Below are 17638 nucleotides of genomic sequence, written 5' to 3'. Positions count from 1 at the left end.
AGTGGACGATGATGACTGTGAGACCAGATAAAATTTGACTTTAGTTAATTTTTTAAGATGCAAATGTCCTTTAAAACCCCCTAAACTTTGACTTGGAGTGAGAACTTTTAAACATTTTTACTAACAATTATAGGCAAATTTCCATATAATTATGCAAATACATGTTTATCTTCAGGTTGTGGAAAGGTTACACATGCTGGAAGAACAATGTGAGATTTCAGAAGAACTGTAGCAGCAGGTAAACAAGTAATAATTACCTAGTAAACCTTAAGGACGGTGCCTACTATTGTTACTGCGCATACGTTCTGCGCATCGCGAGCTACTCGGGTTTCCTACGGGTGGTGCCTACTAATATAGGAATATTTTTGCGCGGTTTAAATCTATACGGAGAAAGCAGAACTTACCAAATGCTTTTGGTATCTCAAAAGAAAATGGGGGGTAACCATGCATTTTTCAGAGATAATTAAGCTTCAATTTAGGAAAAAATCCCATACATTGCTTTATATTTTGGCGTTTTTTAGAGATATTATTGCTTAATTATCTCTGAAAAATGCGTGGTTACCCCCAATTTTCGTTTTGGATTCCATTAGGCCTTGCTGAGATCTGCTTTTCCCGCATAGTCATAAACCGCACAAAAATACTTCGGTATTAGTAGGCACCGTCCTTAAGTGCAGACTTTAGAGCGATGTATTATTCTGTGAGTGATACAGGCATACTCAGAAACACAAATTTCCAGTTCTCCCAACAGACCTCAAACCTATGACTTTCCAATTACTGGTTTGGACGTGCTACCACTGATCGCATGAGCTAGTACAAGAGACTCGTGAGATAGGCCATCAAACTAGGTTCTTGTGACAAACATCCTGCATACTGCTAAGATTAATCAACGGTTGAGTTGGGGGAAAGTGCCTGTTAGGATGGTGGACCCATATATTATATGACATAGAGAAAACTAAATTTATGAAGGTAAACTAAACTAAATGTTTAGAGCTGAAATAAAATTAGAAAGATTATTTTGTATGCAGTCATTGTTGAGCACAACGGTGCCAATATCTCACCGCCAGATTGCATTAAGATGCTGATTTTGGCAAGTATAGACGTTTTCATCATTCTTAACAAATCCCATAATTCCAAAAAATTCAAATGTTTCTGACGACACACTTTTGGACTCTGTGAGTTTAAGCTGAGTACTGTACCTAGGTTTCCATGGCAGCCTCTGAGCTGCTGTCACACTGTATAAATAGAATTTCAGTGGAAAATACTTACTGCACGGTGAGTCTCAGAAACAGCCTTACTTGTGGTCCTGCAAATTACTGGGCTAGCCCACAGCACACAAGATGCCACATATAGGAGACCACTGGCCAGCATTGGATTCACGAGTTTAAATTAAATAGCCAGTCACATAAAAATTAATAACAAAGTGTTTGAAATGAAAGTGAAATTAGTTATGACTTAATTGGCCAGAAGCATCATGTACGGTGACTGCCCCTGTAGGTACATATTTTGCAGATTGAGGAAGCTTGTTTTGTTTTGTTTGTGTGTGGAAATTAAAATTAAGGTTTGATAAGGAGGAATTTAATGTTTATTTTGCAGAAAGTGGGTTGGACATCCCAGTGAAAACAACTCGCAGACTGTAAAACAGCTTGCTTCTACCTCCTATATGGGTTTTTGTCTTCAAAATTTTTATCTGGGATTTGGAGTGCTTCTTTTTTTTTGGTGATGGGGTGGATGGATATATTGGGAATTTTATTGTCCTTTGCAAGTATGTGATTATATGACTTTAAGGTTCTGTTATTTGTTCTAGATCTGAGGTTTGCAGTTCACTCTTCTCAGCAACAAAAGCCACTCAACAAGCCATCCTTCTTGTAAGAGCACTGTGCGAGAAATGCTGCAGTAGCATAACAGGAGTGGGTGAAAAAGACCATGCCATCTGTCTTCTATACAGCAATCATCAGACAACATTCACGCTTAAGGAGTTTGAAGACGCCCAATTTAGACAGGCTGAAGAGGCAAAGGAAAAACTAGCCAAATTGAGGTCAAAAGTTCTGCAGATAGTCCAAGAGGCTTGTGAGGTACTATAGACTGCAGACACAGTATTGAATGTCTAGTTCAGATGAGTTCTGTTTTAAGAGCGATCAATGGTCATTCTTGAAGCAAAAGGCATCTCCCAAACTTCTAATCAGATTTCTTGGGTCCTGTAGATTTCAAGCATTGTACTATAAGTATTGAAACACCTATGTGTGCAGATCTGAAGCTAAATTAATTGGTATTAAAAGGCTACCTTTTCCATCCCCTCCCCCACTTGTGTCTTTGGAAATTGGAGGCCTGATAGTTCTACTGGTTTGCACAGTCTGAAAATTAAGCGGCTCCTGCTTGGTCTTTGCTGCTTGTTACAACATTAGGGGCCTTGACCCATAACACTGTCATGGCCCAAAATCAATAATTTGTTGTGAATTGTGATTGGTTCATTACATTGTTTGCATCTGCTCAGTAGCTGCCAGAGTTATTGAAGAGGTGCCTGGCAGAACGCCCTGTGTGACTTCTGATTAATTGCTAGATTCTCCTCTCAAATTGCCTTGTATTCGCTTGTGAACAAAAGGAGAATTTGACCTTACCTCAATAGTCACTTAATAGGGCCTTAATATTACCATGCACTCCCCTTCAATTACTTTCAATTGGTTTTTCGACACAAAATTGAAACCTGCTCTAGAAACCATGCATTTTAGAGTTAAATGCTATCAGCTTTCATGCTAAGATGTTAACGCTTAATGTTATTCACCTTATTACGTTATTATAAGGCCTAAAACACTGTCAGTGATGTATACCTTGTTACATTATTACAAGGCCTAAAACACTGTCAAGTACATTTTTGCTGCTATTACCTTGTTACGTTATTACAAGGTGTATAATTCTCTGCTGTTACGTTGTTACGTGGTCTAACCTAACGCTTGTAAAACACTCTAAGCCTTGAAGCGGTTGTCATGTGCACGTTTTTCCAATATTTACGTTTACTTAATAAATACGTTTACATTGTGATGTGAACGCGCAATTGGACAGAAGTGTAAACAAATCATAACCAGGATTCAAAAAGTCAGGAAACGACAATAACGCAACAGAAAAACAAACTGACTTGGAAAGCCTTATTACGTTATTACAAGAAAAAAGTAAAAATGAAGAAAAGGGTGTTCCTAAAACGGGCAGCATATGTGCACAGTGTAGAAATGAATCCTTATTGTGTTCATGCCATTTTTGTACTCTTGTAGACAATCACAAAGGAGGAAGGTCTGACAGACTGGGTTCACCCAGAAAGAAAAAAAGAAACTCTAAAGAAAAAGAAAACTTCTAAACCAGATGGCAAGAACAGGAAAGGTCATAACTTATAGACTGTTTATATTGTGTAGTTCCAGAAAATATCCATACATGATCTCCCATGGGACCCCCTATCCCACTGGAAATTTCAATTTACCTTAAATTTTTTGGCCTTTGAAGACCCCCCCCCCCCCCCCCCCCACTCTGGAATTTTCAATCCCTTCTGTGGAAGGGTTGTGGATATTTTCACATTATACTACACATTATAGTTGTCATTGTTGCATTGCAAGTTATAGGAAAAAATAACTGCCTCCTGTAGAAGAACCTTTATTGGGAAGTTATATACAGCTGCAGTGAAACAAATTAAAGACATGGCAAGCATTCAAGTTAATGCAGGCAGCCTATATGCACAAAAGGTATACTAAGCATTATAATATTGAGGATAGAAAATCTGGCTTATCAAGTATCAGACTTGGGATACAGTGATCTACAACCAATGGTGTTAATACGGGATTGTTAATTTATAGGCCGATAATTTATAGGATATAGCCAGATTGTATATGCACCCCCTCCCCACTCCTGCTAATGGGGCGTCTCTTTCATCACTTACTGTAGATAATTGTATTGACAAGTTTGAACTATCCAATATAATTCCAACCAATTTTTTGAGCTACTGGAATTTGGCTATTTATGCTTCAAAGGGAATAGAATAAACATAATATTTGTGTCTTCATATTTTAGGCAAGGGTGGAGATGGGCAGCCTAGCTTTACCCAGATGTCTCAATGGAGAGGTGTCCTCCATCGTTTGGCCCGCTTTATCAGAACAATAGACTTTATTATAATGGGGCTATTGAGACGACTGGTGCTTGCAGCCTTGAGGACATTTTTGGCACAAGTCAAGGCTTCCTCTATACAAGGTATCAATACTGAAAGAGAAACTGAATTGATATGATTTTCAAACAGGCGGTTGTTAGAGCAATACCAAGAGATGACAAGAGTTCAAATCCTTTAACCTTTTAAGGCCTAATATAGTGACCGGCATCTCATTTCTCCTTACAATGTCAGTAGTTTAACAGTGATAGATGTTGCAAGAATAAAGGGGATGCATGATCACCATTGCTAAAATTTCTGTTTCGTGTTTTTAAATAATTTCTCTCAACTTGTACCATAAGAAATACTTGGCGAAGAAAGAGGAGAATGTACATGTTGAGTTTAGTCTGAAAGGGTTAAGAGAGCATGACAGTAAGTGAGAGCTTGTAACAGGCTAAAAGGCCAAATGATGAAATGAGATATGAGAGTTCAACTGACATCTTAGACGCAGTGCATGAGACTGAAATTGTTTGAAAATAAAGGCTGGGTCAAACAAGGGTTAGAACTGATGAGAGTACAAATTAAGGACGGTGCCTACTATTGTTACTGCGCATACGTTCTGCGCATCTCGAGATACTCAGGTTTCCTATGGGTGGTGCCTACTAATACAGGGATAATTTTGCACGGTTTAAAACTATCAGAGAAAGCAGAACTTAGCAAGTGCTTTTGGTATCTCAAAAGAAAATTGGGGGTAACCATGCATTTTTCAGAGATAACTAAGCTTCAATTTAGGAAAATAATCCCATACATTCCTTTATATTTCGGCGCTTTTTAAAGAAATTATGGCTTAATTATCTCTGAAAAATGTGTGGTTACCCCCAATTTTCTTTTTGGATTCCAAGAGGCCTTGCTAAGATCTGCTTTTCCCGCATAGTCATAAACCGCACAAAAATACTTCGGTATTAGTAGGCACCGTCCTTAAACCTTGAGCATTTACATTAGAGTCTGGAAGAGCACTGGAGATCCTGAGAGAGAGAGAGATCAGATTTGGTGAGGGTTCAAACTCTTTAAGTGTCCATGTCAGCCGATAAGAACATGCATGGTGACTCTTGCCTTTGTTTGGCCAGAACTTTAACCACTTAATTCCAAACATCAAAGTGTATATTCTCCTTACTATTCTCTGCAAATTTGTTTTGGAACTAGTTGAGAGAATTTGTTTATCAGTCAATGCATTAATAATTAATAATAAGCTTAATATCCATCCATCTTAAAAATAAATATACAGTGTCAAGTGAGGATGATCCTCTCTTGACAGTGTACAATGTGTGTTATCTTTGGTGGTCATTTTCTTTATTTGCATGATCTGAATGTTCAATCAAGCAGTGATATTGTAGGGAGAAATTAGATGTTGGTCACTAATGGGACATAAATAGTCTGCTTTGTTTGTTGTTCACATGTAAGTACTTTTCAGGGCCCATTGTGCATCTGAGTCTCATGGAACCAACTCTTGATGAGAAATCAGAAGCTAGCCTGATTGTTAATGATGATGAGGAGGATGTGAGGGCAATAGAGCTTTTGAAGGTAGAGCTTGTCTTAAATGTGCCATCAAAGGAAGAAGGTGGTAAGTATTTAGCTCTGTTTGTCATCATGTTTTGGTGTTGTAAACTGTTAAGGTAAAGGAAATGGAAGATAAAATGCCAGACCATTGCTAAGGTACATGTACATCTTACCTCAGAAGCGTACATTTTGTTATATTTTGTGAATGGCTCACTAGTTCCAATTTATACACCTGCAACAAGAGTGGAGAGAGGCAATGCAAAGCAAAAATGGCTTCCCTCTTACAGTGTTTGCATATTTGAAACCTCCTTGTTTCTCGATTCTCGATCCTCGATTGATTCTCGCGTCTCGAAACACATTCCAGACCTGAGAATCGAGTTCCAAGGATGGAGTCGAGACTGTCAACTAACTTTTGAGTGGTACTGTATAAAGCGAGGTGTTCATAATGTAGAGACCTATTTTCTTTGACATTTAAAACAAATGGTCTTACTATGAGCCGATATGATATATATCATGTTTAAATAAAGAAATTATATGAGTGAAATAAAAATCTGGATTTCAACCCCTGACGTTCAGGCTTCTTGACTGAACAAAGTATGACATTTTCACCTGTGGAACAGCAGTACTTACTATAGCTACCCTACTGTATTTTCAAAATGTTGGACAAAAGGTTGAAGTTTGATAGCAATATTTGAACATTGCACTTTGAGTTTTAGAAAAACAACAACAGTTTTGAAATTTGAGAACATATCTCGTCAGAGCTGTCAAAACATGTTTCAAAAATGGCAAAAAAAATGTTGTCGTTTTTCTTAGCTTTTAACCTGTTCAAAGAGGGGATAACTTTATCCACTGGATATGTCGCTATCCAGCGGAGCATATGTACTCCAACCAATGCTTTTGGCAAGTTTTCCACACAATCCCATTCTTAAATTTGTCATATGCTTCTACTCTATTCACAAGTTATAGGACTATGGAGTGGATAAAATTATCCGCCCTTTGAACAACTGGGGCCAGAACTTTAAGTTTCATGAATCAGCCATTAAATGTTAATCAGTTAATTTCTTCTGTTTTAGTTGACAAAAAAACAGTGACATTTGATATCAACCCTACTCCAAGACCTGAAACCGGTGAGAAGTCCTCTCCTGACACTGGCGAAGGAACAACTTTTGTCGAGGATACAGTGACAGTCAGTTCTGGAGTTGATCCTTCTGTTGAGTCATCTGGACGCCAAAGCCAGCAGTCATCCAAGACTTTTATATCTTTGAATCCTTCTGAACAGGTACAAGAGCTGCAGCTGTATTAAACGTGAAGTATTGAGCGCCAGTACATACTTAATGTGCCTTTCAGTAACATCAGCAAACTTTGATGTCCAAGACTCAGCGAATCATTTTGTAATTCACTGTGGTCATTCACTGAGCCATTCACTGGGGTCATTCACTGAGCCATTCGCTGAGCCATTCACTGGGGTCATTCACTGAGCCATTCACTGAGCCATTCACTGGGCTGATTCACTGAGCCATTCACTGGGGTCATTCACTGAGCCATTCACTGAGCCATTCACTGAGCCATTCACTGGGGTGATTCACTGAGCCATTCACTGAGCCATTCACTGGGCTGACTCACTGAGCCATTCACTGGGCCATTCACTGGGCCATTCACTGAGCCATTCACTGAGCCATTCACTGAGCCATTCACTGGGGTGATTCACTGAGCCATTCACTGTGGTCATTCACTGAGCCATTCACTGGGGTGATTCACTGAGCCATTCACTGAGCCATTCACTGGGCTGACTCACTGAGCCATTCACTGAGCCATTCACTGGGCTGATTCACTGAGCTATTCACTGAGCCATTCACTGAGCCATTCATTGGGGTGATTCACTGAGCCATTCACTGTGGTCATCCACTGTGGTCATTCAGTGAGCCATTCACTAAGCCATTCACTGGGGTCATTCACTGAGCCATTCACTGGGGTGATTCACTGAGCCATTCACTGAGCCATCCACTGGGGCCATTCACTGTGGTCATTCAGTGAGCCATTCACTAAGCCATTCACTGAGCCATTCACTGGGCTGATTCACTGAGCCATTCACTGAGCCATCCACTGGGCCATTCACTGGGCCATTCACTGAGCCATTCACTGAGCCATTCACTGAGCCATTCACTGAGCCATTCACTGAGCCATTCACTGGGCCATTCACTGAGCCATTCACTGAGCCATTCATTGGGGTGATTAACTGAGCCATTCACTGAGCCATTCACCGGGGTGATTCACTGAGCCATTCACTGGGGTCATTCACTGAGCCATTCACTGAGCCATTCACTGGGTCATTCACTGAGCCATTCACTGAGCCATTCACTGGGGTGATTCACTGAGCCATTCACTGAGCCATTCACTGGGGTCATTCACTGAGCCATTCACTGAGCCATTCACTGAGCCATTCACTGGGGTGATTCACTGAGCCATTCACTGAGCCATTCACTGGGCTGATTCACTGAGCCATTCACTGTGGTCATTCACTGAGCCATTCACTGAGCCATTCACTGGGCTGATTCACTGAGCCATTCACTGGGGTCATTCGCTGAGCCATTTACTGAGCCATTCACTGGGCTGATTCACTGAGCCATTCACTGGGCCAATCACTGTGGTCATTCACTGAGCCATTCACTGGGTTCATTGACTGGGGTGATTCACTGAGCCATTCACTGGGGTCATTCACTGAGCCATTCACTGAGCCATTCACTGGGGTCATTCACTGAGCCATTCACTGGGCTGATTCACTGAGCCATTCAGCCAAAATCTTCGGTTCAACCTGTTGAAATACAAATGGTATATGCGCGGATCAGACGGAGATTTTCTGGAATAAATGGTCCGGATGATCTTTGGAGGTAGTCCACTTTTTCCGTTTCAAGCAGTGCAATTGCAATGGAAAAATAAAACCCGAGAAACCTGTCATAATAAACCCTCTTAAGAACCCGAGTTTCTCGGACCATCTCGAGGTGCCCAGAACGTATGTGCAGTAGCGAAAGCAGAAACCGTTCGTAAACACCAAAAATTTCACGTATGAAATTTAACACTTTTTCCTCAGGAGTTTGAATCAGCGCTTCTGACCATTATCTACGGGTTTGAACAAACTGCAGCCTCATTCAAGAGCTTGGTTCATGACCCAGAGTTGTCAGTGTATGTGACTCCTCCAGCCAGTGATGTTGTGTATGCCTTATCTCGTGATGTGGAGGAAGAAGAGAAAGCCAAGAAGATCGTCTGGCCAGATACAGAGCTGCTGTTTGGACAGGATCCTGATTATCAGAATGATGTTGGTCAGATATTTCATCAGATTAAGGAAGAAGTGGACAACGTGCTCAATTATTCAAAGGTATTTTTAATATATATGGCACTGGCAGTTCTGAAAGTAATCATGAAGAGAAAACAAGGAAATCACTACCGTGAAGGAAGTTTGGAAAAGTGATCTTATCATAAAATTTGGTGAACTTTTGCTTTAAATTTCTCTAAGAATTAATGGCTTGAGAAGCCATAGCATTCCAATTTTGAAACGTCTCGAACTTGGTTAAAAAATTTCGGCTGCGTCTCGTTTTTTCAAACCACAGCCACTTCTCGGTGTTGATAAATCGGATGAAACACCGTCTACCTCACGTTCTAGCCAAGTTAGAAGAGGTATTAAAAAAAAAAACAGAACAAAAACAAAAACGAAAAAACAAGAAACAAACAAACAAACTGAAATGGGAAGAAAGTAATGATCAAATGATCAACTGCTTCAGTTCAATTGTTACACTAAAGTCTGTCCAAAACGTATCTGTATCGTCATTCGTGTAATTAATAAGACAGTTAACATAATGTGTGCATCAACATAATGTGTGCATCAACAGCCCTTTTCCAGGGCAATGCGATAATTTTAGACTTTAAGTGATTTTTTTTTTGTATTTTGCTCTTACATGTAGTAGATGTGCGTCTCTTATTCTGCTATTTTGCTCCAGAAATTTAGAAAGTTTTGCAGTATGGTGGACAAGTCGCGAAGAGTAGATGTGGATGGTTCCCTTAAGGAAAGAGAGTGGAATACTGAAGAGTTTTATGCTGTTCTCAATCAGCATACTGAGGAGGTAGGACAAGCTTGGCATAGCTGCATTTTGTCATTTTGTGGCGTAAGGTGTAGTGCACTTGTCTTGGAATGTAGCTAAGTGTTCTAAAGGCAAAGTACATTTGAAAAGCTAACCTACAGTCTTCAAAGCGACTTGGTAGGAGGTACAAAATCTTCTCAAGTTTTGGGAAGTCGCCCGCACAGCAAGCGTTTCAGCAGGGCGGCTTTCAGTCAGTGGGGTTTCCTTCGCAGAAGTTAAATACACTCCTTTTTTTGTAAGAACATCTAATTTTAGGGGTGAGAGTGATCCTTCTTACTTTTTTGGCAACTGGAGCCTGAAAACTTTCTTAAGATGGTCTTAAGTTACCTGTTATAGTATTTCCATAAATCAATGTGCACATGAGACCAGAAAAACAAAAGGGCCCTATTTCCTGTAATGTGGATCAAGTTACCTGTGGCGTGCTTGCGCGGCTACATTCTTGTGCTTTTTACAAGATATCGTGCCACCCAACCCTGGGCATTTGAGATGATTTCACTGAATACACTAAATTTTTACATTTATTTTACCCTTATCATACTGCTTATTTTAAATTAAACGAATGCTTGTTGGATATGAGATGATTATAACCAACAAGGCTGCATGGTTGCGGCGAGTTGGTCATAATCATCTCATTTCCAACGCGCGTTCGTGGAATAATTATTAAATATTGAATGGCTGTTGTAAGTTACCTCCTATGATTAATGCAAACTATCAAGGAGAGAAATATACTACGAACTATGGACAACTCTGAGAAAAAAAACGAAAAGTAACTTACTTATGAAGCACGGTTATGCGCCGATCAACTCGAAACTTCAACATCACCCCCCCCCCCCACCCCCTCCCCCCGGGCATTTGAACTTTTGAAGATTAGATCGTTCAAATTCCTTCCCGCTCGGGCCAAAATAGTGTTCAAATGCCCTACCTTATCGTCGGATTTGTCTGTCAAATGCCCCTCCTAAAGAACAATCGTTGTCGGCTCCTGTCATGAGTTACTACAAAAACCACAACTTTAACATTGAAACTATTAAAAAATGATTGGAAATTGTCAATCAGCAAATGTAAGCTGCTCTAACTCCGAAACACGGCAAAGGTTGTTTAACGAGAAATACATATTAAATAAAATGTTTAAAATGAGTTAGCCGGCTACGTAGACTGTTCGATGGGCAGGATATTCTGCAATTCAAGCCAAAGCGGTTTTTCATTCGACAGTGTTTATTTCTTTCACTATTCACTGCGGGACAAAGCCGCAGCTTGACTCATTGTATAAAAAATCTACATCATTTATATACAATCTATAAAAATAATTAATATTTTAAGCACTCTCACTTTTGAAGACCTTATTTTGTAAGGCAATCGCTCACAAATGCTATATCTCTTCCTTTAAACTCTTCTATCTCGTCCAAACACGTGTTTATAGCTGTTACCGACTTCGGCGCCCAAAAAAAGCGATTTAAAACCTGACACTTCCGGTTCAATTTTCCCCTCCCCACCCAGGCAAGGTCAAATTCCCCACCTCCCGGGAAGGCCTTACCCGTCAAATTCCCCACTCCCCGGGCACAGAAAATAATCAAATGCCCGGAGTTTGCCCCGGGGGGGGGGGGGGGGGGATGTTGAAGTTTCGATTTGATCGGCGCTGAAATTTCTGGATAATCGAGCTGTCTTGAGAATAAAAACGTTTGGATAATCTAAAGTTGGATATTCTAGGTTTGACAAAAATTGTTGAACATTTTATTTTATAGGTCATTGACATGAAAAACATGACTTTGCATAAGAGAGTTGGTCTCTTTCACGTGGACATCACTGGATTTCAAAAAGATTGTCTTCCATTTCCTGAGAAGGTTCTTGAAGCTGTTGGCCGCCATCTTCCTGTTATTGCTGCTAAGAGAAATGACGTGCTTCTAAATGTTATAAAGGTGAATCATTGGTTTTGTTACGATTGAACATCACTCACAGGTGTTAGGGAAAAAATCCGTTGTCTTGTGAAGATTGAGTTCAGTTTTGTTTCTTTGTTTCTTGTTCTAATTTGAGGGATATAAAGAGACTGTGAAGCCACTGGATCTGTACAGCTAATCTTCCATCTTAAACAAATACCAAGTAAAATGAGTGTTCAGTTGACGGAATGCTTTTGTTTAGAACCAAGTGAAATGATCACTTAGTTAGACAGCTTTCTCGCGACACCATTTACCTAAAATTGAACTCTTGACATGTTCAGTCAAATTTCACATGCATTATGTAATCGGGGATTATGTAATGAATAAATGGAGTAACATCAAACTCCTCTTTTCTGTAGCATGCTTCTAGGAAACTTGACAAAATGCCTGAAACTGTGGAAGCGTTTGTGGAACATCTCATCTTTCTTTCGCGCATGGCCAATGAGATATCTTCCTTGGAACAGGAGTACAACATTGTGACGCGCATGTACAGCATTGCACGCAACTTTGAGATGACCATATCAGCCGAGGAGCTGGCTCTTTATCAGACACTAATGCCAAGCTTCCAGCATCTAAAGGTATGATTTACGATTTGGTGTACAGTCTTTAGTAAGAATCATGTTGCACAGCATAAATTAATAGTAAAAAAAAAAACATATTAAAACCTACGCAGCTGTAAGTTCCTTTTCAATTTGAATAGGAATAGTTAAGGGTTTCATTCTAAGATTCAATAGTCAAGCCACCCTGCGTCACAATCAGTTATCACCAAGAATATACTACTAAACTGCTATCATTTTACTTTTGAATATCAAGGATTTCATCCATACACTAAGTCAAAGACTACGTCCTGACAATCGCTACCACAGGAAAGCACTGTTCAGTAGCTTTCACTGGAAAACGGAATGTTCGCATTACAGGGTTTTGTGCAAAGGCCCTGGACACAGTCAGAATTACCTTCGACAACATAATAAACAGTACCAAAGGAAAATTAACCGCCGAGTAGCCTTTGTTTACCTTATCACACTTAAGAAGTTCATCAACACACTCAAAGTTAAAGGTGTTTGCGCGACAAACGGAACCACAACATACTGGTAGTTTTGCTTAAGTAGTAGCTTTCAGTTTACTGTTCACACTTAAGAAAAACTGGAAATCACATAACAGGCTCAAAAGTTAGAGCCACCTTGCATAGTATAATAAACAGAACCAGAGGGAAATATTTAGTATTGCTTAATTGTTTAAAATGTTATCTGTCCTATTATGGCCAAACAACAAGTCAAGCAAATGTAAACAGGAGCATGTATACAGACATAAAATTTCGTTATGTCACTATTGTGAACAATGCTTTAAGCTTTAGACTTTCGCCAACATTGCTCAAGTTAGGAACCTTGTTAGACGTTTGCTGGTTACAAAGTTTAGAGCTTACTTCTCAATGACAGAAAATGAAGCCTGATTAAAAGGACTTGTACAGAAAACTGTCCAGTCCAAGCACATTTACCCCACTGCAACCACTCAACCACTGTCTTTTTCTTATAATATTACAGTCAACTATTTTGTATTGCGAAGCAAAGAAGGATGAAAACATAGTGCAATATAGCAGAGCACTGGATGACTTGATTGGGACAGTACGGCGTGAACTCGTGGTCATAAAGAACAAGGTGTGTTCCCCTGCTTTGCTTGATGTTGACAGCATTCCTCAAGTAGCTACCGAGAAGCTAAAACTCCTGAAGGAAGATTTGGCAAACTTGTCGACGAAGGCTCGAAATTATGCCACGTACCAGGAACGCTTTGGGAGTTCCATGTCCTCGTCACTGCAGAAGAAGGCTTTGTCTGAGTAAGTTTGGATGATGTTTTCTGGTTTCTTAAGTTAAAAAGGGTCTCGTTTCTCGAAAGTTTCGATAACTTACCGATCCTGTTGCCTCAAGCGTATTTCAACACTCTCTTAACTGCAAAAAGGGGAATCCCGCTTTACGGACACCCGCTTAATACGCTCATCTGTTTATTGCGGAAAGTTCTGTTTGTCCCGACGAAAAGCTCTTATATTTTCTCTTACATTAGCCCGCTTAATAAAATACGAGCACCGGTTAGTACGGATAATGGACGCTTTCCTGTGACTGACTGACACGTTCTCGTACAAAGTTAACCACACTTTACTGACACTGGTTATCTGCGCACTGGATAAATTGTTTAACATTCAGTCCGTCTGGCTGAACCACAAACTGAAAATGTCAGTACAGAACAAGGTCACGGACTACTTTGAATATGTCTGCAACGTTAATTGTGAGAGCCCGCTTAATACGGGCGGACACTTTTGCGTGCCCCTTTCAGTGTCCGTATTTACCAGGTTCCACTGTGATTACGTGCATTCTTTATAAAGTTTCAATGGCTCTGTATTCCTCTCAGGGGAGCTGTCCTCAAACAGACAGGCCACTCCAGTCCCCAGGCCACATCTCTACAATCGGAGGTTACCGAAGTAGAAAAGGACTTGACCCTAAGGTGCCTTCTGTGGGAGTCCCTCCAGGAGTGGCAAGGTTTAGTCGATCAGTGGGAGGCCACACCGTTTGAGACCCTAAAGATTGATATGGTGCAGCAAGACGTCACCAGGTTTATCCAGACAGTGTTCTTGTTGGAGAAAGGTATCGACGTATTACTGTTGCTTTTTTAATAATCTTTTCTACGACCTGCTATCGGGGGCAGAATGAACGGAGTAGAATCTACTCAGAATAAGAGAACTTGCGCTGTTTTGGGAAGCTTTTCAGGCAGAATGGGAGATGATATTCAGTCTGTTAGATGTTATATTAAAAACTCGATCATTGTATGATGCAATTCCAGGGATTTGATTGGCTTAGTGGCCATGGTAAATGAGCAATAACGTTGTTATAATTGTTCACTATTCCTGAACAGGATCAAGTAATACCAGGTTTGCCCAAAAAGAATGCACCCTTAATTTCCGGTAATGTCGCAGTGCTGCACTCTAACGTAAACCCTGTGCATAAATCGAACGTAACCTCATTGTGGACAAGTCTCCCATTAGTACCAGTCACTAAGAAATAGCCTTATCAATCCGTTGAGGTCTTTCACCCTGTCCCAACAAAGTTGCCCCAGTGTTCGGCAGAAGGTGATATTTGATGCAACGTACTCGTCCAAATTTTGTGCCCCTAAAAATTGTAATTTGCGGTAATTCCGGAATGCAGCACTCCAGGTTAACCCCTGCTCATGAATCGAACATAACCTCATCTTGGAGAAGTCTCCCATTACTGGCAATCAGTGCGAAATAGAGTTATCAATACGTTTCAGGTCTACCACCGAACAAAGTTGTCCCAAAGCTCAAACAGAAGGTGACAAACTTCAAACAGGGCATGCCAGTGATTACAAGCCTAAGAAATTCCGCACTGAGAACAAGGCACTGGGAGGCCATACAGAATGTTATTGGAACACGCATAGTCCGTGACAAGTACTTCACCCTGGGACACCTTCTACAACTGCAGGTAAAATTTTAAGCTACGTTTGTTGGTGAATATTTGGTTTTATCAGCTAAGTTGAAAAAGCAATTAGGCCACCCTAAAGAGCTTCCGCGAGAGCTGACATTTCGAGCGTTGGCTCTTCGTCGATTCGAGCGTTACTCCCTCGTGGATTCGCTCTGACCAAGGGTTGACACTCGAAACGTCTAGTAGAAAGGTTGCGACATATTTAATTTTTTTTTCTTTTAATTTACTTGAATTTATTTTTTGATTGTTTTTGTAAGTTAAATTGCTCCAAGCTATTGTCTTGTGTTTTACACATGAGCCCCCTGCTCGGATATAGAGGATAACCTCATCCCGCGCTCTGATTTAATAAATTGATTGATTGATTGATTGATTGATTGATTGATTGATTGATTGATTGATTGATTGATTGATTGATTGATTTTTATTGTGAGCATATTTAGAATGAAACTTCGTTCATCTTCAGTACAGAACCCGCTAGTGGGTGTAATATAAATACAAGAAATATACAAGATAGCTGATTACAACATGACAAAAAAGTACCTCCATTCCTCCACTGAAGCAGCAGCCTAGTTTCTGTAGAAACTAACCTCCTTATACATTAGTAATGTCTATTTCAAATATTGCAGCTCCCGTTGTTGATAGCTCCCTAATGCAGATATTGCAAGTAACAAAACTTCAGCTCACTACTAGGAGAAACGACAATTCGTTTACATTTAGTCATCCGTTAAGGGTAACCCTGGAAACACACTCGCAGATTTTTCGCTTTCACCGATGTATTGGAGTATATGAAAAGAAAGCAAATACAACTGTTTTGAAATATAACTATAACAGTTATGATAACATTCTTTTTCTTTGTCTGATTCTTTAAACTTCTAATCATTCTCAGGTGTTTCAACACAAGGAGAAAATTTCAGACATCTCCTCCCAGGCCAGCAATGAAGCAACGCTGGAGCAAATGCTTCAAAAGGTGAAAGAACTGTTTGCATTTATTTAATTATTAAGCCGAAACTTGTGAACACACACGCTTCTGTACAAGTCTCCATTGCGCCCAAGATTCCATTGAGTGACATGTGAAACAAGAAACAACAGGACGGACATTTTGTACTGATTTCTACCACTGAGAAAAATCTTACAGTGCGAATAACCCCATCTTTTTTTCATTTGCTCAATGAAAACCCTCCAAGTTGTCCTGATTACTTGTACGAAAAAAATTTGTTCGTAGCATTTTTCTTTGATTTTTTTTTGTCCTGTCAACTTTCAAATTTTCGTGGTTCTTTGGTTCACCGCCGAGCAAGACGGAGAATGGTTCTTAGTTTTACTGTGACGTCATCGAAGGACCACAATAGAAGCGAAATTGTTGCAAAGGGCATTGGTATCGTCTATTATGGTCCTTCAAAGGCCTCACTGTAAAACTAAGACCGATTCTCCTTCTTGCGTGGTGGTGAACTAAAGAGCCGCCAAAAAATTGAAACTTTCACGGGACATTAAAGCTCAAAGAAAAATGCTACCAACAATTGTTTTTTTGCACAAGTAATCAGTTTTTATTCAGGGAAAGGAAAAAAAATGCGTTAGTTGCACTTTAAGCAACACACATTAAAATTACAATGCATTTACCTTTAAAACTTCAACAAGATTTGCTTTGTCTTCCAGGTGATGGACTTCTGGAATCACACGGATTTCACGTTGGCTGCTCATGCAAGCCGTGACATTGCCATCATCACAGGAGCCGATGATATCATCACAGCTGTGGAAGAGAGTCAAGTCACGCTCTCTAACATCAGAGGGTCACGCTTCGTCACGCCTATCAAGGTACAGATATGCTCAGACAAATGTGTCATTTGTGCTTGGATTTATGTAGTTAGAAGGTACCTAAGAACATTTTAAGCTTGAAAACATCGTAAGCTTTGCTATTTCATTGTCATTCATCCAGTGTCTCTTAAGGACATTATCCCCTTCTGTTAGTACACATTTGTTTTGTACAGGAGGGAAGGGTCCTAAAAAGTAGATTTTCTTGAAGACAGTCCCTGTTAATACAAAGGTATTTTTACGTGATCCATGGCTATGTGAGAAAGGAGATCTCAGCAAGGGCTGGTTGAATCCAAACAGACACCACATATTTTTCAGAGATATCCAAACTGCATTCCAAGAAAAATTGCATTGCTGTGAAGTAATGCGTTATCATCGCCTAACGATCTCCCTGAAAACGCACGCTTACCAAAAGCCCCTGCTTAGATTTGCTTTTCCCGCACAGTCAGAAACCGGGCAAAAAAACCTTTGTATTTGGAGGCGCTTGTAAGCCAGTGTTATGCAGTTTAACTTGACCGACAGGTGTTGCTGTTGCTTTCAATGAAAATTGAATAGTGTATCACACCATGGTGAATGTTGGAATGGGTGGTTTGCATTGCTGCCATG

The 17638-nt window shown here is 40.1% G+C and overlaps 1 protein-coding gene across 3 annotated transcripts in view; it reads left to right on the top strand.

Moving 5' to 3' along the window:
- The window catches only part of LOC146453160 (dynein axonemal heavy chain 6-like), an 80241-nt gene that overhangs the window by 7716 nt on the left and 54887 nt on the right, over positions 1-17638 (top strand). For all 3 annotated transcript variants that reach the window (XM_085097009.1, XM_085097010.1, XM_085097011.1), the window contains exons 5-19: positions 176-238; positions 1805-2072; positions 3264-3369; positions 4051-4227; positions 5592-5741; positions 6751-6956; positions 8766-9050; positions 9670-9792; positions 11550-11723; positions 12101-12319; positions 13283-13572; positions 14142-14374; positions 15036-15226; positions 16113-16193; positions 16877-17035. In XM_085097009.1, the coding sequence (XP_084953135.1) occupies positions 176-238; positions 1805-2072; positions 3264-3369; positions 4051-4227; positions 5592-5741; positions 6751-6956; positions 8766-9050; positions 9670-9792; positions 11550-11723; positions 12101-12319; positions 13283-13572; positions 14142-14374; positions 15036-15226; positions 16113-16193; positions 16877-17035 (2725 nt within the window). The remainder of the gene's footprint in view (positions 1-175; positions 239-1804; positions 2073-3263; positions 3370-4050; positions 4228-5591; positions 5742-6750; positions 6957-8765; positions 9051-9669; positions 9793-11549; positions 11724-12100; positions 12320-13282; positions 13573-14141; positions 14375-15035; positions 15227-16112; positions 16194-16876; positions 17036-17638) is intronic.

This window comes from Pavona decussata, unplaced genomic scaffold, assembly GCF_977016875.1.
Source record: "Pavona decussata unplaced genomic scaffold, jaPavDecu1.1 SCAFFOLD_348, whole genome shotgun sequence".
NCBI classification, from domain to species: Eukaryota; Metazoa; Cnidaria; class Anthozoa; order Scleractinia; family Agariciidae; genus Pavona; species Pavona decussata.
The sequence above is the reverse complement of the archived record's forward strand: the minus strand, read 5'-3'. Positions and strand labels throughout refer to the sequence as shown.